The sequence below is a fragment of the Staurois parvus genome, unplaced genomic scaffold, assembly GCF_062004578.1.
Source record: "Staurois parvus isolate SC_StPar_1 unplaced genomic scaffold, SC_StPar_1.0 ptg000727l, whole genome shotgun sequence".
Lineage (NCBI taxonomy): Eukaryota > Metazoa > Chordata > Amphibia > Anura > Ranidae > Staurois > Staurois parvus.
Genome location: NW_028318523.1, coordinates 1,306,828 through 1,332,853, shown reverse-complemented (window position 1 = coordinate 1,332,853; position 26,026 = coordinate 1,306,828). Strand labels below are relative to the sequence as shown.

The window sequence follows — 26,026 nt, the reverse complement described above, 5'->3', positions numbered from 1 at the left end:
GGCAGAGAGGGGTGGAGGGATTGGCAGAGAGGGGTGGAGGGATTGGCAGAGGGGGTGGAGGGATTGGCAGAGAGGGGTGGAGGGATTGGCAGGTTGCGGCGGTATGCGTGTCACCACACATCCAAGCGTTTACTTGTGTACAGGAACAGCCCTAGATGCAAACTGCTGATGTCCAGAGCCCTCATCCATCCCTATATATATACAAATGCTCGGATGTGCAGGGACACATACAGCCGCAGCCTGCCATTGATTGGTACTATCGGCTCTGCGCAACACTTGTCAATCCTGGGCGCAGATATACGCTTGCTTATTCCAGTGTATGGTTATCCACATCCATGTGGAGGAGCCCTTTTTTTTCCCCAGTATTGAGCCACTACATGCAGCCGTAAAAAGACAATGCAGCTTTGTGCTCAAAATTTACAATATTAAGAGTTGTCACCAGAACAGGAAGAGAGGGGGAATCTTCCAAATGGGGACATGGTTCTGGTGACAATTAGGGATTCCCTCACTTTGGAGGGACTTCCACTCAATTCATATTTTGTCTATGGGATAGGGAAATCTCCCCATTGAGGAACAGATGCTTAAAAAAATAAAAAAAAAAACCAAAACACTGATGTGTTACATCCCTCCCTTACTCTATCCAAAATGGGAAAAAAAAAAAAAAAGGTTTTGCCTTCCATTTTACTTTAGCAGAAAGTGTTTTTTGCTGGAAGCAGTGTGAATGTCTGAATTGAACCCTGTATCATTCTCCTGCAGTCCCTGTACAGCAGAGCTGAGAATAGAAGAGGAAGCAGCACAAGAAGTCAGTTAATTGTTCTGCACTGTTCCAAAAAAGTACAACAGGAGGAGAGAGCAGAGGGAAAAAGAAGGGCTCATCGATTTGATTTTTTTTTTTCCCACTGAATCGGTCAAAAGCTGGGGGGAGGGGTAGCCTAAAACACCATGGTTGAGCTGTGCTTTAACCACCCCCCCAACCAGTACCCCCTTCAGTTGCAGGTGTACACACATACACAGGAATGATACCCCCCTGTCACTCTAAGCATGTGCTTCCCACCAAACATGACCTATTTAAACGAACTAGGCCGCTCTACCACTGTGTGCAATGGAAGCAGATACGACGCGTTAGTGTGGGTCTCAAGGAGTTAAAAGCAGTTTTTCCTGGTTAACATGGCCTATCAAATGATTTCTAAAGAGCAATCCAAATGCAGATCACTCTTCAGAGAGCAAAGCTGGAGCGAACAAGAAAATAAATAAAATCAGGTTGCCTGCCCTGGCAGATAAGATTTTGCTGTGTGGCAGAGCTATGTAAATATCAGGATTGTATGGACAGGAATACAAAAACACTTTGACAAGGAAGACAGCTTCCTTTTATGCATTTAATTTGTGTATTTAGCTATTTGCCTGCAGTTTAGCTTTAATAAGTTGTACTTCGAGGATCTGAGCAGCTCAGTCATTAGAAACAAAAGGAAAAGGCTTGTTTAGGGCTTCTATAAGTCGCTGTACATCGCCACTGCTGAGGGTAGACACATCACACCGTCTGCTTCAGCCAGGCAGCAGGCTTCAAAATCCTGCGCCAACCCACCGATAGGAGGCAGGAATTTTAATATGCTGGAATTTGGATATTTGTTACTTTAAAAAAAAAAAGTTCAGGCGAATTAAGGAAACTTTAAAAACCTGTATTTTTGGTTAAAGTACATCATGTTCTTGTATAAATTAAACCATTAAAAACAGCCACAGAATGTCCCAGCTGTGCAGCTACACACATAATACAGACCACAGGATCGCACAGAGCGGGATACCACAATACTAGAAAAACACCGAGATTGCTCTAAGTTCACATTCAGGAGAAAAATAAACCCCCAGTCTTTATTCTAATGATTTTGCAAATTCTGCATAGTCAATGTATCCGTCGTTGTTCAAATCGTCTTCTTTGAGAACATCATCCACTAGGGTGCACATCTCTTGCTCATCTATCGCCTGGGCGTGCTCCGCGCTCCCCTAAAATACAGAAATAACAGGTCAGAGTTTCACGTTGTCATCCATACAATTGTTTAACCCCTCTGCTGCCAGATACAACTTTTTTGCACACATGCTAAAATGCACTTATTACATGAAAAACACAAAATTGTTTTCTGAAAGCAAAAAGGACCCATAAGAGAGATACGTTTGTTTACATCCTAATAATGCAGTACAGCAACACTTACAGTGGCAGCAGAATATTAACCACTTCATGTCCGGACACTTTCACCCCCTTCCTGTCCAGGGCAATTTGCAGCTTTCAGTGCTATCACACTTTGAATGACAATTGCGGTCATGCAACACTGTACCCAAACTAAAATGTTATCATTTTGTTCACACAACTAGAGCTTCCTTTTGGTGGCATTTAAATCACCACTGGGGTTTTTATTTTTTGCTAAAATTAACAAAAAAAGACAGAAAATTAAAAAAACAAAACAAAACAAAAAAAACACAAACACGTTTCTTTGTTTCTGTTATAAAAGTTTGCAAATAAATAATTGTTCTTCATAAATTTAGGCCGAGATGTATTCTGCTACATGTCTTTGGTGAAAATAACCCAATTCAGTGTTTATTATTTAGTTTGTAGGAAAGTTATAGAGTTCACAAACTATGGTATAGATCTGAAAATTGATCAATCCTGAAGTACTGACGGCCAATCTAATTTCTTGAGGCCCAAAAATGTCAGAACAGTACAGATATCCCCCAAATAACCCCTTTTTGTAAAGGGGACAGTCCGACATATTTCATAAGAGGCATTGTGAGTTTTTTGAAGTTATCATTGTTTTTGTCATAATTTTTTGGAAAAGTAAGAAATTAAAAAAATAATTTTCACAATTTTATTTTTACATCCCGTCACCAGTGCAGTACAGCGTCATCATATAACTGGTGTGGCGGTGATCAGGGACACTGACTGGTGACAGTAAAAAAAAAAATAAAAAAAAATAAAAAAAAAATATTTTTTGGTACATTTTTTCTCTTTTTTTCAAGAGTTTTTTTTCATATTACACTATGACCAAAGTAGTACAATGTTACCATAGTAACATTGTACTACTTTGGGGAAGTGATCAGTATATATATATTTTTTTTACACAATTTGATTGCCTATAGCAAAGAACTTATTTGTATTTGTTAACTGTACCCATATGAATTTTTTACCATTTTTTTGAGACAGATAAAGCTTTATTTTGGTGGTATCTATTCACCACTGGGATTTGTATTGCTATGTAAATAAAAATGTCCAAAAATTTTGAAAAAAAAAGTGTTATTTATTTGCAACATTTTATAAGATTTCATCATAAATCTTGGCCAAAATTTATTCCGTTATCTTTTTAGTAAAAAAAAACCCAAATTAGTTTATAACCAAAAATTATCATTTTAAAACTTTTAACATTTACATTTTTTTTTAATATTTATTTTTTTTACATACTGTCACCCTAGCAGTACAGTGTCACCATGGTGACACTGTACTAGTGGGGGGTGATGATTTTTTTTTTTTTTTACACTGATTGCTTTTACACCCATATAGGATGTAAAAGCAATCATTTCTCTGTCTGTCTGCATTCTTGCAGCCATTGAGAACTACTGAGTGAGCTGAAATTGGTCACAGATTGTCACATGGTAGAAGGCTGTTGTGAATAGCCTTGTACCATGTGACCTCTGTGATCATTCACAGATTTCACACGTAGTAAGCAATGATGTCACAAGTGACATCTTGCTTACTACTTTGCATGTGATCACCGATTGGCCAATCAGTGATCACATGATCGGGACCTCGCACAGAGGTCCCGTCCGACGATCGGTGTTTCACTGTGTCTGAAGGACACAGCGGGCACCAGATCGCGGGGCTGCGCACTCCCAGGGAGCGCGCACAAGCAGGGTGCGGGGAGGCCGTTTATAAACGGCCACCTGACCCTGCAGTGCCACTGTCTGGCCATTTATATACAACGGCCAGATGGGAGGTGGTTAACCACTTGCCTACAGGGCACTTATACCTCCTTCCTTACCAGGCCAATCTTCAGCTTTCAGCGCTGTCACTTTGAATGACAATTGCGCGGTGATGCAACATTGTAATCCTATGAAATTTTTATCATTTTCTTCTCAAAAATAGAGCTTTCTTTTGGTGGTATTTACTCGCCGCTTGGTGTTTTACTTTTTGTGCTATGAACAAAAAAAAAGAGCAAAAAATTAAAAAAAAAAAAAAATTTCTTTGTTTCTATTATAAAATTTTGCAAACAGGTCATTTTTCTCCTTCACTGATGTGCATTGATGAGGCTGCACTGAAAGGCGGCAATAATGAGCTGGCACTGAGAGGCAGCACTGATGATGGGTACGGATAGTCGGCACTGACTGGCAGCACTGATGGGCACTGGTGGGTGGCACCGATCACCAGGGCACTGATGATCGGTGCCGATCCCTGCTCTGACAACTGCCGGTTGTTGGCAGTACTTTCCTCACGATCTGACAGAATGAGGAAAGTGCAGCTGAGAAGCAATTGCATTTGCCGGTGATCAGCGTGTCATTGGACACGGCTGATCACGTGGTAAAAGGCAGCTGTGATTGGCCTTTTACCACATCACAGGATCAGCTGTATCCGTAGGATACAGCGATCATGGAGATTGCCGGGGGCGTGCAGGAGAGCACATTTTGGGAGGACGTCATATGGCGGCCTCCCAGAACTGGACGGCCGCAGTGCAGCCATCATTCGGCTACCTGCGGTCGGCAACTACTTTAAAAAAAAAAAAAAGTTAACACCTCATTATTTCCTCGTATACAAAACCGTAAAATTCCAGTATTAACCACTTAATGCCAGCTGTAAGCATATACAGTAACATGGTGGTGGGCTTTAACATATATGTGCACGGTCAGCGTCGCTCAGACCACGCTGTCTGACAGAAGCATTATGCCTTCATATACATGTTAACCCTTCTGCTGCCAGTCACTTCTGTGTTTTTTTTTTTTTCACGTTAAAAAAATCATTTTAGGCCTAAAGACTGGTTAAAACCCCCAAACAGTATATATTTTCTGAAAGCAGAGGCCAAAAAAGAATAAGGCCTCATGCATACCCAGCAATAAAAATGCCACTTTTAGGAGCGTTTGACCTTTTTATTTCTACCTCTAAACGCCCCTCAATGTTAGCCTGTGTGTTCATACACACAAGCATTTACTGGCGTTTGGAGCCAAAAAACAAAAAAAAAAACCAAAAAAAAAAAAACCACACTGCTCTGCCAGCGTGTCCAGCAGCAGCATCTTTTGGCAAGGAAAAAAAACAAAACCCTTTACCTGTCCAAACCGTGCTGAGCATTACATTTCAATGGCTAGAATAAATTATTTTTCTGGTCAATGAAATAAACGTCCAAGCATGTTTACAAAAATGCAGCTTTGGGCGTGTTTTAACGCCGCTTTTCTCCTGTCAAGAAAAAGGTGTTCGGGACAGAATGGGCAAACGCCCATTGTGCATAATGCCGAAAATGTTGGTAGTCACATTTTTTTTTTTTTTTTTATTGTAGGTTGCATGATATTAGTGCAATAGTTTTTCAAGCACAAATTTTCAGTAAAGAACACCCCACATTTCATTTTATGACATACAAATGCAATAGAATACCCACTGGAAGCCATTGAGGCCATGGAAGCAATCAGGCGCCTGTCAGATTTACAGTAGCAGTAAACCCCCTGCCCCTCCAATGTATGATACAATAGTGGCAGCAAAAGTTTTCTAGGAAAACACCACTTTGCATTGGCCTCAGAATGAGAGCCAAACTTGTACAAACAATGAACTCTACTTCAGACTTTTCTCTTTACTAGTGTAGTCACCCTGGGGGTGATTCAATAAGGCTTTCTCTGGAGGGTAATGGATCGAATATCACTTCCAAACCGATTCTCTGCCTGTAAAATTCCTCCACGTCACAGGAAAGATGTTTGTGACAGTTCTGTTAGCGCTGTGACAGATTCATATACAGCTATTATTATTATATAGGATTTATATGGCGCCAACGGTTTGCTCAGCGCTGTACATTGTAGTGGGAGACAATACAGTACAATACAGTTGAATACAAGAGGGAGTTGAGGGCCTGATCCTTGGAGCTTACAATCTAGGAGGGCGGGGTGAGGGGTACAATAGGTAAAACTGTGGGGGATGGAGTGGTTGGAAGCGTAGAGGATACCAATATTAGCAGAGGGCGGGATAGGCTTCCCTGAAGAGATAGGTTTTCAATGATCGCCTAAAGGCAAGTAGAGTGGGTGATAGTCTGATAGATTTGGGTAGGGAGTTCCAGAGGATAGGTGACGCCCTGGAGACGAGCATGGGAGGAGGAGATAAGGGAGCTAGAGAGTAAGAGGTCTTGCGAGGAGCAGAGTGTACGGTTTGGGTGATATTTAGAGATGAGATCGGTTGTGTAAATTGGGGCAGTGTTGTGGACAGCTTTATATGTCATTGTTAGAGTTTTGAATTTTATCCGTTGGGCAACTGGGAGCCAGTGGAGGGATTGGCAGAGAGGGGTGGAGGACACTGAGTGGAGGCCAGTGGAGGGATTGGCAGAGAGGGGTGGAGGACAGTGAGTGGAGGCCAGTGGAGGGATTGGCAGTGAGGGGTGGAGGACAGTGAGTGGAGGCCAGTGGAGGGATTGGCAGAGAGGGATGGAGGACACTGAGTGGAGGCCAGTGGAGGGATTGGCAGAGAGGGGTGGAGGACACTGAGTGGAGGCCAGTGGAGGGATTGGCAGAGAGGGGTGGAGGACACTGAGTGGAGGCCAGTGGAGGGATTGGCAGAGAGGGGGGGAGGACACTGAGTGGAGGCCAGTGGAGGGATTGGCAGAGAGGGGTGGAGGACACGGAGTGGAGGCCAGTGGAGGGATTGGCAGAGAGGGATGGCAGATACAGAACAGTTAGTAAGGTGGATGAGTCTGGCAGCAGCATTCATGATAGAATGGAGGGGGGATAGCCTGCGGTGAGGTAGGCCAATGAGCTATTGATACAAACATGAATCTGTAGCAAGTTCTACTTCTAAGCAGTATTTATGACACCCTTCATGAACACCAGGGTGTGTTAGGTACAGAGATTCCAGGTGTGTCAGATAAGAGAAGGCAACAGTATGCCGACGATCTTTTGTTCAGCCTTACCAATCCAGAGACCTCTATACCCGAATTTATTATCTCTTTGCGCAGTATCTTAAGCTTTCCAATCTCTCTATATCAGTGGCCCTCGATATCAGTCTGGTGAAGTGTGGCAAACTTAAAAAGCTTATAACCAATTCGATGGGCCTCGTCCTCTATGCGCTGTCTTGGCATTAATATCATCTCTGACATCTCTGTATTGTATGAGGAAAATTTTAGCCCTCTTATCAAAAATCCGGTCAGACCTTCGAAGATGGCAAGGCTAAAAGGTGGGAATACACGATTAGAAAATCAACCGATCGGTCATCCGACGACTGAGAGGCGTTTGTTTGTTGGTCGAAATCGTGGCCCACATTAACCAATCTAAAAAAATCCTTCATCGGGCAATACGTAGTGTTAACGTCTTCCGTACAAGTGGAAGTGATGCGGTGTGCATGTGACCTTGTAGCCACGCCCTTCCGGCCAGAACGAGCGATATACACAACGATTACCAGCAATGAGTATAATATCGTTTATTACATGACCTATATACATAAATAGTGATACATAAAATATAATCTGCAGAATTCTGGTTTCATGATCTCATTAGGCCAATCTACTTTTAACATTTGGATTTTTCGTTCGTGTTTACGAAGATTCCTTGGACATAAACATCCGAGTCATCTTCTGTTTCCGCTCATGTGTGATAGCGCTTGATAAAAAATTTTCGTAGGACCGTCATACCACCGCATAGAAAATCAGTCGCTCGTATGCAAAACGACAACATTTTTCACTGTTGTTAAACCAGATTTTTTTGTTCAAAATATCGTTATCGGTTAAAACATCCTGCTCATCAACGAAGACAAAATCATTTGATCAGTGGTTCCGAAAACGTTTAGTACGATTTTCTTATCGTGTGTACGGGGCATTAACCTTCACTTAGTTTGCATATTGTAAGGCCTATAAAATGATAATTCTACTCCAGATTTTGTACCTCATCCAGGCGTTGCCCATACATATTCCCCAGTCATTCTTCACCTCTCTGCGGGCTATGCAACTTAAAATTTTATTTGGGGTGGAAAAGTGGCTCGGAACGAGATTCACCTTGCTCACCCACCTCAAGCAGAGTGGCAGTGTTGGTTTTCCAGACCTGTCATCATACTGCAAAGCATTACACCTCTCCAGGGTGGTGACATGGTGGACGTCACCGAGATTTAAGCTGTGGACCCAAATCAAACAATCTGTGCAGGTGGAACTTTCGGCTCTGCCCTGGTTACAGGTGAAACATTACCATTCTCTTAAAAGCCACCCTATGGTGGGAACCACTATAAAAGGTTTTCCCCCAGATTCTTCAACAAAAGGGGTTATCCCCATTTCCCTTCCCTCTTACCCCAGTGCTTTCCAACCCGATCTTTCCTCTGCGAACTGACAATAGGCAGCTACATCGTCTGGTGAAGGCTGGATACACACAGTGTAGGCACTTCACGACTCAGAGTTGGATGTCTCTCCAAGTGATCAGCACTCTAGTACAACCTCCATTAAGTTCCTGGTTGGCTTACCAATTGCGTCACTTCTTGCAATCTATCCCTGATCCGGGCTTGTATGCCAGATCACTCACCCCCTTTGAACATTTATGTGCCACGTCGGAGTACACACCCAGTCTCTTATCCATTTTGTATAAGATGCTGAATGCGTCAGAGGAAGACTATGTCCCTCCCTATGTGCGCAAATTGGAGGCTGACTTGCAGGTGTCCTTCTCTAGGGAACAGGTGGCCCGTGTCATTCTATTAACACACAAATCCTCAATTGCTAACCGCTTTCAAAGAACAGAGATACAAACTCGTGTCCAGGCAGTATAGGGTCCAGGTGCTACTGAACAAATTCTACCCCAAGGTCTCCAGGTTGTGTTGGCGATGTCAGAAGGAAGCGGGCATAGTCACACATTTTTTGGCAGTGCCCTCTTCTGACCCAGTTCTGGACGGAAGTGAGGAACTTAAGTTTCGCAGCTGACCTCAGTAGATCTGGGTACAGACCCATCGGCCTACCTATTGTATCTCAACTCTTTGCCCTTAAGTCACTATAAACGTTCCTTGATAGTTCACCTCTTAAAATGCAGCACATGCTTGCATTCCCGACCTATGGAAGCAAACTCAACTATGAGTCACTGGTTTGCAAGGGTGAATGAAATCAGATCTATGGAAAGTCTAACTACCTCCCTTAGCAATAAGAAAGATATGTTTCAGGAGATGTGGCGCCCTTGGACAGTGTACACATGCTCGGCACAATATCTGGATCTAATGTCTGCTACCTGTTGGAGCCCTGCTTGGTATCGGCTTGTGGATGTTAATGTCAGCTTCTGGATCTAAGTGCAGTCAGGTTCTTCGGGAGGGGAGGGGGTTGCACAGAATACCAGAATTTGAGGAGTGGAGGTTTTGAGGGGGGAAGTAGATAAAAGTTCAGACAGATAATGGGGTTCCAAGCCATGAAGAGCCTTACAGGTGAGCAAGAGGATCTTGCGTAGTATCTATGCGAAACCTGAAGGGTAGCCACTGCAAGGACTCCAGGATAGGGGTAATATGGTCATATGTACCCCACCAAGTGAGGATTCTGGCTGCAGAATTTTGTACATAATGTAGTCAATTAATAGTGGATTTAGGTACACAGGATAGAGCACTGCAGTAGTCAAGTCGGGAGAACATAGATGTATAGATCAGCTTTTCAGCTACAGTGTATGATAGCATAGGATGCAGCCGAGCAATGTTTCTCAAGTGGAAAAAAGAGGCGCTGACATTTTGTATATGTGGATCAAAGGTTAAGCTAGCATCAAATATCACCCGGAGATTTTTCAGTGTAGACGGAAGCTCAAGTACAGTCCCACGATAGATAGGCTACCAGGACTGGATTTACACAATTGATGAGGGTTGCCAATAAGCATGACTTCAGTCTTATCACAGTTTAAATGAAGGAAATTATGGAACATCAAAGTTTTTATATCACAAATACAGTTAGATAGGAGAAAAGCAGCCAAAGTAGAATCTGGTTTAGTGTGGCTGTATATCTGAACGTCATGAGTATTGAAGTGATAATTGAGCCCATGTGATCTAAGCAGTTGTCCGAGTGGAAAGATGTAGATGCTAAAAAGTAAGGGACCCAAGACTGAGCCCTGAGGAACATCATACTTGACTGGACCAACATCAGACTGAAATATGACAAGAGAAACAAAGTGACAGCGATCAGTAAGATATGACTTAATCCAGGAGTGCGCAACTGTGGCCCCCCAGCTGTTGTAGAACTACAAGTCCAATGAGCCACTGCAAAACTGACAGTTACAAGCATGACTCCCAAAGGCAGAGGCATGATGGGACTTGTAGTTCACCAACAGCTGGAGGGCCACAATTGCCCACCCCTGAATCCATTTCAGAGCCAATTCTGACACTCCAAATATGATTTCAAGGTGAGAGAATAAAAGATCGTGGTTTACAGTATCAGGCAGAACTAGGATCCAGCAGAATAAGAAGTTAGTGAGCCAGAATTAGAAGCTCGTTCGTGACTTTGACCGAGGCGGTTTCTGTGCTGTGCTGCTCTGTTGCTGAAAACCAGATTGGAAGGGTTCAGTAAGAATCCATATATACCGGCAGAAGACATTAAGCTGACCTTTCAAGCAACACTCCACAGAAACCACCCTACTAAAACTCCTAAAGACTTACGAGGGCTGGGTTCGCACGTGTGCCGTTTCCATGTGGCTGTGTTGCTCATACAGCAGCTCATTAATTGAAATGGGCTGCTGTGTCCACTAAACATGCAGGTATAAGCTCCCTACACTTTTTCAGGAAGAAGGTGGCCACATGGAAACCACATAGTGCAGTGCATTTCCCAGTGCGGGGAAACAGTGCTGCGGTTTCCAGCGCATGGGGGTGCCATTAGGATTAATGGTACCCCCCCCCCCACGCATTTCCTAAGCGGCAGTGCAGGTTTTATGGCAGGGCGGTTGCAGCTTCCCACTTCCTCAAACACAATCTTTCTACACTGAGCTCATAATATTTCTTCTTCTGCTCTGCCCTCTTCTCTGATTTTCCATCAAGATCAATAATACAACGATCAGTCCTGCCCCTCATCCCAGCATGCTAGGTGTAATCCTAGACTATGACCTGTCCTTTCATCCTTAAATCTTGTACTGAATTGTATTGTAACTGTACGGTGTCACTTCATATTGTAAAGTGTGGTGCAAACTGTTGGCAGTATATAAATTCTGTATATTGGTGTATGGTGTAGCTACAAAGTAGGGCAGCTCTACATCAATGGTCATGACTTTGGACTGGTATGTCCAAGGAGCTTATGGTCAGGTGTCCTCAGGTGTGAGGTTTGGAGGTGTGATCTCTGAAGGCATTTTACAGTCCCCTCTCTGGCTAAATGTGGAACTTTCAGGTCAGTACATGAAATATTTGAAATGTGAAAATGTTCTATTACAGAGGAAATTATGAGGAACATATTTGTATGCTCCAAGGTTTGTTTCTTTTATATGTCCGAGTATGTGTATGCTGCTTCTGCAGGGAACACGGTACATAGACTATTGGAAAGCTCAGCAGCAGAATATCTTAACATTACTCCCTAATCTCACTCCCCCCCCAAAGCATAGACCCTAGTCTCACTCAACAACTCCCACCACCAGCATAGCTATAATCTCACTCAACCACCCCCACCACCAGCATGGACCCTAGTCTCACTCAACCACCCCCACCACCAGCATGGACCCTAGTCTCACTCAACCACCCCCACCACCAGCATGGACCCTAGTCTCACTCAACCACCCCCACCACCAGCATGGACCCTAGTCTCACTCAACCACCCCCCACCACCAGCATAGACCATAATCTCTTTCAACCACCACCAGCATAGACCCTAATCTCCTTCATTCCCCCTGCCACTCCATCCCCCACAGCAAACTTCCTCCTGTACCACTACCCCCTCCCTCCTAGATTGTAAGCTCGAAAGAGTAGGGCCCTCTAACCCCTCGTGTGCTGTTTGTTGTTGCTGTACTGTTTCATGTATTGTCCCCCCCTCTGTTGCACAGCGCTGAGCAAACCCTTTGGCGCTATATAAACTCGATGTAATAATAATAATAATAATATTAACTGTTGACATGAGCCACATTGTGTGCTCTGAGTAGAAGACAAGCGATTTCTACATACTGACCGATCTGTGGACATGGGAGATTGCGGTTGCTAGCTCCAGGCCATCCAATAAATTGTTACCATCATAATCGTGCATCTTGAAGTAATGGAGCTGCAGCTCCTGCGGGGACATCTCCGACTCTGGCTTGTTTACAACTCCATCTAAATGCTCCATGATGTGGCTGAGGACAAAAAAAAATAAAAAAATAAATCACATTAATCACTTCTCCTCAGTCTCTTCCTAAGTGCCGTAGCATTATTTGGACAACAAACTGTTGCACACAGAATCTGGTGCAGCTGTGCATGGTAGTCAATCAGATTATCAGCTTCTAACTTCAGCTTGTACAATTTAGCTTTGACAAACAAACCTGGAAGCTGATTGGTTAATGGGCAGAGCTGCACCAGATTCTTTATGCACCAGTTTTAAGAAGTCACCCCCAATAACTTCTAGATTTTGTAGTCTTTGCTAAAGCACTGAGCAGCTTGTTTTCTGGGCAGATGGGGATTTAACCACTTCAATACCGGGCACTGTTACCTCCTTCCTGCCCAGGCCAATTTTCAGGTTTCAGCGCTCTCACACTTTGAATGACAATTGCGCAGTCATACAACACTGTACCCAAACTAAAATGTTATCATTTTGTTCACACATCTAGAGCTTTATTTTGGTGGTATTTAAATCAATACTGGGGTTTTTATTTTTTTCTAAAATTAACAAAAAAAGACAGAAAATTAAAAAAAAAAAACTTTTATAACTTTTCTGTTATAAAAGTTTGCAAATAAATAATTGTTCTTCAGAAATTTAGGCCGAGATGTATTCTGCTACATGTCTTTGGTGAAAATAACCCAATTCAGTGTTTATTATTTAGTCTGTAGGAAAGTTATAGAGTTCACAAACTATGGGAAATATCTGAAAATTGATCAATTCTGAAAAACTGACAGCCAATCTAAGTTCTTGAGGCCCAAAAATGTCAGAACAGTACAGATAACCCCCAAATAACCCCTTTTTGTAAAGTAGACAGTCCAACGTACTTCATAAGAGGCATTGTGAGTTTTTTGAAGTTATAATTTTTTTTGTCATAATTTTTTGGAAAATTAAGAAATTAAAAAAAGAGTTTTCACAATTTTATTTTTTACATACTGTCACCATTGCAGTACAGCGACATCATAACTGGTGTGGCGGTGATCAGGGACACTGACTGGTGACAGTACAAAAAAAAAAAAAAAAAATTATATATATATATATATATATATATATATATATATATATATAATTTTTTTTTTTTTTTTTGGTACATTTTTTCAAGATTTTTTTTCATATTACACTATGACCAAAGTAGTACAATGTTACCATAGTAACATTGTACTACTTTGGGGAAGTGATCAGTATATATTTTTTTTTAACACAGAATTTATTTGCTATAAGCAAGCATTTAACTGTATGGAATCGATTCATTCAACTTTTTTTTTTATTGGGAATAGCTGTGATTGGCCATGGCTAATCACATGACACAGATGGGCTATGACTGGCCCAGCCTGTGCATGTGATCATTCACAGCTAGACACACTTTGTATACAATGGATGGCATGAAAGGAAGCCATCCATTGTAAACAACTGTCATGTGACCTGCTGTGATTGGTCACAGCAGGTCACAGGGTATTGGCAACTAGGCCGATACACAGATCTGTCATTGGCTGTGTCCGAGGTACACGGTTGGTGACAGATCTCGCCACAGTGCAACCCTGCGACCACGCGCAAAGTGTGATCCAAGGACGTCGTATGACACCCTCCCGAAGGGACCTCGTATGAAGCCCTCCCGGTGACATCACCGGCTGCCAAGCAAGCGTCATGTGACGCCCTCCCGGAGGAATGTCATGTGACGCCCTCCCGGAGGAATGTCATGTGACGCCCTCCCGGAGGAATGTCATGTGACGCCCTCCCGGAGGAATGTCATGCGACGCCCTCCCGGAGGAATGTCATGTGACGCCCTCCCGGAGGGAAAAGAAGTTCATCGGGCCGTCATTTGACTACAGGCCGGGCGGGAAGTAGTTAACATTTTTATTTCTTAGGTTTTAATTAGGATCAAGATAAAATTTGCAATTTAACAGAAAATATAATAGAAAAAAGGTGTTCAGGGCGAAAGGATATCAAATACGTTATATGGCTACCCTTCCAAATTACTGCATTCAGGTTTACAAAGCCAGACTCATGAATAAACGGTTTGCCAATTGCAACCGGAAAACCATATTGAACACCTTTGGGATAATTTAAAACATGACTGCAAACATCTGCACTGCAACTGGATGGGGCATCAACATTGCATCAATGTGCTGTATAGAGAGATAACAGGGCACACATTGGTACGTTTAAAATCTTGTTAAAAATCTGATTGTTAATCAAGCTGCTACTATCAACTGTCTCCAGGCTCATGTACTTCTCTGTGTGTCCTGTGTTATGGATATTACAGATTGTCGATACATGATATGTTTCTTATTTGCACTAACAGTTCAGTTTTCAGAAGATTAGATCTCTCTTTGGTACAAGTAGTAAGGAGACACAGGTTTAGCAAAATGCCAAAACAAATTCTACACCAAGAGCTTCACTCTCCTACGTATACAGGCTTAGAGTCTTTCCACCAGAGGGCTTTGTCCCTCCATACATGCGGAAATAGGGATCTGAATTGCAAACATTCACACTTCTGCAAATAGAGCTATCCTCTTCACACTAATGTCCTCTCTAGCGATCCAATCCCAGGAACAAAGCTACTCTCGCTGGTACTGCTCTTTCATCTGTTCATTTTGTTCTGATGTCGGACAAATAATACTCCAGCTCACCTCTGTACATTCTGGACCAAATCCCATTTGCTACTTACTACATATTAACCAGATTCTGCTGGAAAATATACAAATTGCTCTTCCAGTCCATCTACTAGATGCAGCATGAGCATGTATCCCAGCCATGCTTGGGTGCTTATCCCTCCTTCCTTAGGTTTATGGTTTTCCAAAATAAATAATACGAAGTCTAGGTTCACACCTATGCAGGTTGCGTTTGAGCCGTTTCTGCATTGCATTTGGCTTTTGCACTTGTTTTGCTAGGCAAATTTAAAAACGCATAAAAAATGTAAAACATGCTTCTCTGCAGCATTCCTATTGAAGTCTATAGAAATTAAAGTGCAACTTTTTGCGTTCAAAAAAGTCCCCGACACCGGGTGAAAACACGGAGATGTGAACCTGTCCCATAGGAAATCATGTTAAATGGACTGTAATGCGTTTCTGCAAAATCTGGGGTAATACAAAAAAACGAAAGAACTTAAAGTGGCAGTAAACTCCTGATATTTTTTACCTACAGATAAGTTTATAATAAAGCTGACCTGTAGCTAAAATGAATATATCTCCTAAATGTGTACCATTTAGGAGATAGTCGCTTGCTTGGCAGCCAGTGATGTCACCGGCGCATGCGATCTGAAGGAACGGCATACAAATGTATGCACATGTGAGCGGAGTGCGCTGACTGTCAGTCCCTGCTGTCTGCTCTGCCCCCCCCAGCGCTCACTGGAGCGCTGGGCTGGGAAGGGGGCGGCTGGCTCAGGCTCCCAGCAGATCACTGAGAGGCTGAGCCAGGTGCCCCTCCAAACTCTGGAGTGGATCCCGACTTTTAAAGTCGAGATCTTTCCCCAGCCTGGACTGGCTGAGTGATGTCAGCTGGCAACAGGCTTCAGCCCGCTGTCAGATCAGGACCTTTCCGTGAGTACTGAACGTCTATGTTGGGAGCACGCAGGACGCACGCTCTCAGCACATGTTTTTTTAATAGAACGCAAATGTGCGGCCGCTCGACGTCTAGGCCCAGACGCTGGGAGGCCACACATTTGAGTTCGGCCGGTGCCAAGAGGTTAAACAATGGGCACAAACTAAACCAATCACAGTGTGAGCCCTCTTTGTAATGGCTGCTCATACATGAGATAATCAGTTTTGGGTGAGCAAAGCCTTTACAATGACATCCTTAGGGCGCTCCGTTTCTTTCCGATTACAATACTCACTCCTTATCCTGGATCACATTCTTGTCGAAGCGAGTGCCGGCGTGGTGATCCTCTTGCACGTTGGGGTGTACATGTTCTTCTGTGAAAGTGGGAAGTATTAAGACGGCAGAAAACAGACAGCAAACGATATAGGAAGTCCTGCAGCCAATCATCATTCTCCTATATGTAGGCAACAAAGAAGGAGATGAACAAATGAAAATAATTTACTATGAAAACCCTCTAACAATAGTTAGAGAATATTATGTCAAAAGACAACTATGCAAAACGTTCAATAAACAGTCTGAGAAGGTTCACACTGACCCAGGTCATGGTGCATCGAATATTAGTCAGGAACGATTTACTGCACTTGTTCTGTAATAGTGAAGGCATCTCTTAACATGTCAGAGCCTCTTCAGTCCTAATGAGTGTTAGGAAAATATCCAGACATCTCCACCCGGTGTTTGACAACACTTTACACCTTCAGCCATGAAATTTCAAAAATTAACATTTATGAAGCCTTCCTGACACTTAAAAGCGGTAGTAAACCGCAGACAAAAAAAAATGTCCCCTGCAAGGTATTGTCATAATGTGCTGGGATACATCACATACTAGCACATTATATAAAACTTACCTTGAACCGAAGCCCTCCAGCGGTGCCCTGTCATTGCTGTAGAGGCTTCCATCTTTACCCGTCTTCCTTCCGGGTTCACGAGCTCCGGTCTTCTGACAAGCCGGGCCATGATGACGTTACTCCCGCGCATGCACGTGGGTGTCCCAGGCCACAGCACACAGCTCTGAAGCAATGGCACGGGTATGCCGCTCCTTCAGAGTACTTGTGCCAAATTAAATGGAGAGAATATCTCCTAGATGGCGCACATTTAGGAGATATTTATTTTACCTACAGGTAAGCTTTATTAAAAGTAGGTAACAAAAAAAAAAAAAAAATTACAACCACTTTAAGCTTGGTACACACTCCCAGTTTTTTTTTCTCCTTTCTATCGTTCCACTGAATGAAAAAAACCTGACAGCTCAGGAGGAGCTGCTGTACCAGGGGCAGACTGACCATTTGGAAACTCGGGCACTGCCCGAGGGCCCGGAGTCAGTAGGGGGCCCCATGAGATGCCCCTGGTACCTTTTCATAGGCTTTTTTGGGTTTGGGCAAGGACACAGGGGCCCCATAATCTCCTATTGCCCGGGGACCCATGAGTTGACAGTCCGCCCCTGTGCTGTACTAACTATCCTGTTGTAAGGCACGGTTCCCTGACAGCCCCCCCCACAAGCGACAGTGACGGAGATAGTACTTGGGATCAGGCCCCAGTGTTCCGCCACCATGAGGGAGGCCTAAGACAGCAGGAAAGGGGCCCACTGCAGAACATGTGAAAGGGGCCCACTGCAGGACCGGAAGGCAAAGGGCCCCGAGACCAGAGCCATATTACTGCACAGATCTGGAGGAAAGGAAAAATGTCACCAGCACACCGAGGATCACCAATATGGGTGCAAAGGTTTTAATAAACGATCACAGAGTTACACAAGGCTTTATTTTTTTTATATATTTTTTTAGTTGCCTTGCTGTAACTCTGTGATCGTTTATTAAAACCTTTGCACCCATATTGTAATGTACAGCGCTGATTGTAATGTACAGCGCTGAGCGAACTATTGGCGCTTTATAAATACTGTATAATAATAATAATATTGGTGATCCTCGGTGTGCTGGTGACATTTTTCCTTGCTGATTTTGTTTGGTTCCAGCCGACGGTCGCAGCAGCACCCACTTACACACACAGCCATTTTTAACGCAGGAACGTGTGCGTTTGGATTGTACACTTGCAGATCTGGAGGAAATACACAAAGCACACCAAGGTTCAAGGAAGAATACACATGATGAATGGATTTAGATGATATTTGCTGATCCCGGAGATCAGCCACTCATTCCATGTTCCTTTCCTTTGAATTATCTCCCATCATATCTCTGATGAATAAATGAGACAGTCACAGGTTAATGTGGGTAAATAACATGAAGGAACACGGGGATCCAAAGTCAAACACTCCAGTCTGGGCACCGGCAGCTGATCCTACAAAATACTTCTGCAGGTTTACCTTGGCACCAGGTAGGTGCTGGAGAGTAAAGAGCTACTAAGCTTCATCTAATTACCTGGCAGAGCAGAGAGGGATTCTGCAGAGACCTTCTTAAGAATAAAATTTGGACAAAATCTATAGTGTGACATGAGGATCGTACTGCTGTACTTCCCTGTACACCGAGGAGACACGAGCTGGGATTCAACATACTGGCCATATGACACAACAATGTAATCCCACAAGAACCCCTGGGTATGGCTGCGCTGACCATATAAAGCAGAACACCAGACTAATAGGAAAAAAAATAAAGTGCCGTTAAAATAACAAAACCAGCTTTTACTACAATATTAACCTTCCATCCACAGATCCCCCACCCCCAGTCATTTTTTCACCACCTGATGCCCCCAGTCTGATGGCCAGAATAATTCAACTCATGTCATCCTGGTCCCACCCCCAGCCTTTGACTGGACAGTGAAAGGAGAAGCAGCACAGCAATGGGTTCATCCCTGCCACTCTGCCCTCTCCTCCTATCAGTATGTTTATGGTCACTACATGAACTGATTGGTTCCTTGTACTGCTTCTTTCCTTCACACTCTAGCCCTGTTGTAGAGAGACTGCAAGAGGCTGATACCGGGTCACATGTTCCTCTTGCATGAAAAAAAAAAAAGAAAGAAGAAAGAAGAAGACGACAATTTCATATATATATTTACGATTACAAAGCTGCTCTAATGTTTTGGGTTTTTTTTTTTTTTTTGCCCAGAGTTCGCCGGCTCCCCACCATCTAGAAATTTATATATAAAAAAAAAAAGACACACACACGCGTTCTGGAACTATCTCGGAGTCACCCCCCGTCTCCATCCCGCACCATCCCTGTGTTCCACCACATACCTGCCTCCCATTACTGCCCTTTTACAGAATACAGAACGATAAAAGCAGTAAAATAGATTCCTTGCAGCCAGCAAAAATATTTATTTATTTCAGGTACTTACAGTCATGGCCGAAATTGTTGGCACCCTTGATATTTCTCCAGGAAATCATGTATTTCTCACGAAACGTATTGCATTAACACATGTTTTGCTATACACATGTTTATTCCCTTTGTGTGTATTGGGACAAAACAAAAAAAGGGAGGAAAGAAAGCAAATTCGACATAATGTCACACAAACCTCCAAAAATGGGCTGGACAAAAGTATTGGCACCCTTTCACAACTGCGGATAAATAAGAATGTTACAAGCATGTGATGCTCCTGTAAACTCACCTGGGGCAAGTAACAGGTGTGGGCAATATAGAAATCACACCTGAAAGCAGATAAAAAGGAGAGACGTTCACTTAACCTTTGCATTGTGTGTCTGTCTGTGCCACACTAAGCATGGACAACAGAAAGAGGAGACGAGAACTGTCTGAGGACCTGAGAACCAAAATTGTGGCAAAATATCAACAATCTCAAGGTTACAAGTCCATCTCCAGAGAACTAGATTTGCCTTTGTCCACAGTGCGCAACATTATCAAGAAGTTTGCAACCCATGGCACTGTAGCTAATCTCCCTGGTCGTGGACGGATGAGGAAAATTGATGAAAGATTGCAACGCAGAATAGTCCGGATGGTGGATAAGCAGCCCCAAACATGTTCCAAAGACATTCAAGCTGTCCTGCAGGCTCAGGGAGCATCAGTGTCAGCGCGAACTATCCGTCGACATTTAAATGAAATGAAACGCTATGGCAGGAGACCCAGGAGGACCCCACTGCTGACACAGAGACATAAAAAAGCAAGACTACAGTTTGCCAAAATGTACTTGAGTAAGCCAAAAGCCTTCTGGGAAAACGTCTTGTGGACAGATGAGACCAAGATAGAGCTTTTCGGTAAAGCACATCATTCTACTGTTTACCGAAAACGGAATGAGGCCTACAAAGAACAAAACACAGTACCTACGGTAAAATATGGTGGAGGTTCAATGATGTTTTGGGGTTGTTTTGCTGCCTCTGGCACTGGGTGCCTTGACTGTGTGCAAGGCATCATGAAATCTGAGGATTACCAAAGGATTTTGGGTCGCACTGTAGGGCCCAGTGTCAGAAAGCTGGGTTTGCGTCCAAGATCCTGGGTCTTCCAGCAGGACAATGACCCCAAACATACGTCAAAAAGCACTCAGAAATGGATGGCAAAGAAGCGCTGGAGAGTTCTGAAGTGGCCAGCAATGAGCCCAGATCTAAATCCCATTGAACACCTGTGGAGAGATCTTAAAATTGCTGTTGGGAAAAGGTGTCCTTCCAATAAGAGAGACCTGGAGCTGTTTGCAAAGGAAGAGTGGTCCAAAATTCCGGGTGAGAGGTGTCAGAAGCTTATTGATGGTTATAGGAAGCGACTGATTTCAGTTATGTTTTCCAAAGGGTGTGCAACCAAATATTAAGTTAAGGGTGCCAATACTTTTGTCCAGCCCATTTTTGGGGTTTTGTGTGACATTATGTCATATTTGCTTTTCTGCCTCTGTTTTATATTTGTTCCAATACATACAAAGGGAATAAACATGTGTATAGCAAAACATGTGTTAATGCAATACCTTTTTTGTGTGAAATACTTGATTTTCAGGAAAAATATCAAGGGTGCCAACAATTTCGGCCATGACTGTATATAGTGCCGTCAATTTACGCAGCACTTTTACATATATATTGTACATTCACATCAGTCCCTAACCCTCAAGGGGTGTACAATCTAAGGTCCCTAACTCACATTCATACATACACGTACTAGGGACAATTTAGACAGGAGCCAATTCACCTACCAGCATGTCTTTGGAGTGTGGGAGGAAACCGGAATACCCGGAGGAAACCCACCCCCCACTTGCAACAAAATACCCCCCCAGCAACAATAGTCCCTCAGCAGATCTCCCCACAGCCAGCATCAATAGATCCTCCAACAGCTAGCAACAGTAGATCCCTCTCAGTAACAACTGACCCCACAGCAAAATAAGACCCCCCCCCAGCAACAACAGATCCCCCACTAACAACAGTAGACCTCCTCAGCATCAATAGACACCCCCCAAGCAAAAAAAAAATCCCCTCCAGTGACAATAGATCCCTAGCAGCCACCAACGATGAACTGCAGTACATCCCACCACCCCTTGCCATTACATACATTCAGTGCTGGAGATGCCGAAACTGCGTTCCCCTGCATTTCCACTGAACAAAAAAAAATACACACACCTTTCTAGTTGTCGGAGCAGGACTCTATAGGTACATATAGATCTATGCATAAGACCCTGTAGATACATATAATATATACAGTATCTGTACATTGGATGCCCGAGACACACATCAATACATACAGATCTATATATCGGACTCTATAGGCAGCTTCACTGACATCCCAAAACGTGTTCAGGACTCAGGAAGATGGAACATTGCAGATGTACAATGCTCGGCATAAATGAGTACACGCCTTTTGAAAAGTAAGATTTTAATCAATATCTCAATGAACATGAGAACAATTTGTAAAATTTTGACAAAACTGAGCTGTATAGAACATTTGTTTTGCTCATTACATGAAAGTAAGATTATTAATGTAAGAAAACAAAATCTTCAGTTTTACTCAAATTATTTAATTAGTAATGAGTAATTATTATTTGATGTCTTCTAGGCATGGAACGAACAAGGCGACATATTGCAACATCGATCTTTTTCCATTCTTCAAGAACGACCTCTTTGAGAGCCTGGATGCTGGATGGAGAGTGATGCTCAGCTTGTCTCCTCAGAATTCCCCATAGGTGTTCGATTGGGTTCAGATCAGGAGACATACGTGGCCACTGAAGCACGGTCACCCGGTTCTTCTTCAGAAATGGACCAGTGGCCTTAGATGTGTGTTCAGGATCATTGTCATGTTGGAAATGTGCACGACGACCAAGGGCACGGAGTGATGGGGGCATCTTCTCTTTCATCATAGAGCAGTACATCTGTGAATTCATGACACCATCAATGAAATGAAGCTCCCCGACACCAGCAGCACTCATGGACACTGCCACCACCATGTTTCTCTGCAGGCACCATGCATTCTTCTTTGTACTCCTCACCTTTGCGACACCATACAGTTTTGAAGACAATCGTTTCAAAAACATTTATCTTGGTCTCACCACCCCAGAGTACAGAGTCCCAGTAGTCTTCTTCTTTTCCAGCATTGACCCTGGCAAATTCTAAGCAGGCTTTTTTGTGCATGGGCTTAGGAGAGGCTTCCTTTGTGGATGACACCCATGCATGCCATTCCTCTGCAGTGTGCGCCGTATGGTGTCACAGGACATTCTAACTCTTTAGCTAACTGCAGTGAACTTGCATGGCGATTTTCTTCAACCCTTCTCATCAGAAGATGCTCCTGTCGAGGTGTTAACTTCTGTGGACGGCCTGGATGTCTCTGTGAGATGGTTGCAGTGCCATCTTTGTTAAATTTTTGTATCACTTTTGCTACAGTATTCTGACTGATAAGTAAAGCTTTGCTGATCTTCTTGTAGCCTTCACCTTTCTTGTGTAAAGAAATTTTCTCTTTCTCAGGCCTTGTGACATTTCTCTTCCATGTGGTGCCATTGCTGACAGCATGAAATGGGAGGGGTTTTCTTTGTTAAGTAACACCCCTTTATAATTACCTGTCTGCTGGATACCTGTGTCATGAATAATTAGACTCACCTGTAGTTGAATTCTTGTGAATTAGGATTTTGTTGTCTAAAATTTAGCTTTGCTCCTAATGCAGGCCATAGACGGTTCGTTTATCGGCCAAATCTTCGTCCGAAAGAATAATCGGTCGATATTCGCCCCGTTAGTGGGGCAATGTCGTCGGCCGATTTTCACGGTTCCTCCTCGTTTATCGGTCATGCTGGAAAATTTACGGAAAACGGACGATTTTCGTAAGCATTGGTGGCAACGAAAATTCGGCCGATAAACGAACAGTCTATGGCCGGCATAAGACTTTCATTGGGGTGTGTTCATTTTTGCAACATGGTCTTGAATGAATTTGTTTGGAAAAAATATTTTTTGTGTGTGCAAATGAACAAATCTACTTTGCAACCAATGGCCAGCATTTGTGGGAGGATTTTGTAGTATAGTGTCCCACAGAGAATGTTGATTCTGAAAGGAAAGGAAAGGTTTTCTGACAAATCTGTTGGGGTGTTCTCATTTATGCTGAGCACTGTAGGAACAGCAAATCAGAGCAGATTAGGGGCGCCCAATCAGGAGCTTCCAGATCCTATGTAAGAGGTAGTGACACTCTAGGCCTCCTGCACACGGTACTGATGTTTCTACATCTGCTTTTTTTTTTACAACTTCAGGCACTTGTTTTGCACGTATTTTAAAGTTTGTGCATTTGTGCGCTCAATATATTCTTATGGAAAATTCATTCATATTTATGCTTATCATGTGCGTATTCACGTGCATTTGTGCGCAGGAGATGTAAATTACTGACCAAAAATGCAGATTTTCCTATTTTTTTTCGCTGAGGATTACGCAGCACTATTTATGCACTGGTGTGTACAGCCACATTGGAAATAATGGGCTACATTTTATCCCACTAAAAAAAGCTGCAGTGTACAAGAGGCCTAAATGCCAGGATGCGGGAAACCTCCCTGCAGGCATCCCATGTGGAGTGTCAGTGGTAGGAGAGGAGAGAAAGGATTTGAAGTTCTTGCAGCGATGACAGTTGGGGGTAGAGGACATGGGAGGTGCTGACCAATCACATTCCGTCTAGCAGGAACGGTCGTCGCTGCATGGAGAGGAAAGAAAGCGGCTGGGATTTCAAATCCTCTCTCCAATCTTACCACTGACACCCGGCATGGGGCCACTGCGGGGAGGGCTCCGGCGCGGGGGGTCACTGCGGGGAGGGCTCCGGACCGGGGACACTGCGGGGAGGGCTCCGGACCGGGGACACTGCGGGGAGGGCTCCGGACCGGGGACACTGCGGGGAGGGCTCCGGACCGGGGACACTGCGGGGAGGGCTCCGGACCGGGGACACTGCGGGGAGGGCTCCGGACCGGGGTCACTGCGGGGAGGGCTCCGGACCGGGGTCACTGCGGGGAGGGCTCCGGACCGGGGTCACTGCGGGGAGGGCTCCGGACCGGGGTCACTGCGGGGAGGGCTCGGACACCGCTCCTGTATGAACTCATAGCAAACCTATGAGAAGCCTGGGATCACACAGGAGTGGTGGAGCAGCGACATGCGATTTGGACAGGAATCCCGAGCTCATGTCTGCGGTGCAATTAGCATCCATTAACGTAAATTGCACCACAAAGTGTCAGTAGTATTTTTACAAGTACTCATGAAAATACTTGGTATCAGTGCAGCCCTAATAAGAGGTAGTAACATCCATACTTCCAGAGGTACAACGTATTAGCACTCAGACTGAAGGGTAAAAGGTTCTTAGGCTGGTGGAGGTAGAATGTAATAGTACTCAGACTGGAGGGGGGGATAAAGTATTAGTACTCAGACTGGGGGGGATAAAGTATTAGTACTCAGACTGGGGGGGATAAAGTATTAGTACTCAGACAGGGGGGGGATAAAGTATTAGTACTCAGACTGGGGGGGGGGGGATAAAGTATTAGTACTCAGACGGGGGGGGATAAGTATTAGTACTCAGTCTGGCGGGGGTGATAGAATTATAGTACTCACACTGGGGGGGGGGATAAAGTATTAGTACTCAGTCGGGGGGGGGGGTGATAGAATTATAGTACTCAGACTGGAGGGGGGAGGGATAAAGTATTAGTACTCAGTCTGGGGGGGGGGGGTGATAGAATTATAGTACTCAGACTGGAGGGGGGGATGAAGTATTAGTACTCAGTCTGGGGGGGGGGGGGTGATAGAATTATAGTACTCAGACTGGAGGGGGGGGGATAAAGTATTAGTACTCAGTCTGGGGGGGTGATAGAATTATAGTACTCAGACTGGAGGGGGGGATAAAGTATTAGTACTCAGTCTGGGGGGGTGATACAATTATAGCACTCAGACTGGGGGGGTGAAGTAATAGTACTCCGGGTAGTAGGGTATACACTCACCCCTAGTACCGCGCCCTGGGCTCCGCTCGGACTGTTCGGATACTCGGCTCTCCCCGGACTTATCCAGCCGCTTCTCAGATCAGAACGAGCGCCGAGCGGCAATCAGGGCTTTGCAAGCGGCGGAGCCGTCCGTGAATCGGCGTTCATCTTCGCTTGTCTGAAGAGCTGCTCTTTGGCACATGCGCGGTGGGGCAAGTGAGGCTAGTATCACCATCTTTGTTTCTCCTTTTTTGGGTAGACGTGTTCTTCTCTCAGTTATAGGGGGATGTCAGATGGGGGAGGGGGTGCAGAGCTCACCAATACACCTTTCAGAGGTGTCTGACCTGAGTTCCTCTCTGTACTGAGATCATGGGGGGGAATTTTATAGCATAGAGACTGTCTCCATAGGCAGTGGAGTCCATGCATCCATTCTTCTGTATTAGGGACTTATTGGGAGTCTACAATACAAATGATAAATGGTCCAATACGTATAAAGCTGACTGGTAAATGCTTTACAGGAAATGGCTGCTTTGGGCCAATGTGTGACCTACTCTGGTCATCTACACTGTGATGACTGGACAGCCCTGGCCTGGTTTCTGGGGACAGTCCCTGTTTTCATGAGGCTGTCCCTGAATAACAAGTGTCCCCAGCAGGGACTGCAT

General features: G+C 44.1%; 1 protein-coding gene across 1 annotated transcript; it reads right to left on the bottom strand.

Annotated features, from left to right (window-relative positions):
• Positions 1-1,655: 1,655 nt before the first annotated feature.
• Positions 1,656-25,566, bottom strand: MCFD2 (multiple coagulation factor deficiency 2, ER cargo receptor complex subunit). Its single transcript, XM_089653911.1, has 4 exons — positions 25,386-25,566; positions 16,312-16,470; positions 12,300-12,459; positions 1,656-1,998 (listed from the first exon to the last, which is right to left on the bottom strand). The coding sequence occupies exons 2-4, from the start codon at positions 16,464-16,466 to the stop codon at positions 1,867-1,869; spliced, it is 447 nt and encodes a 148-aa protein (XP_089510037.1). The 5' UTR covers positions 16,467-16,470; positions 25,386-25,566; the 3' UTR covers positions 1,656-1,866.
• Positions 25,567-26,026: the final 460 nt, after the last annotated feature.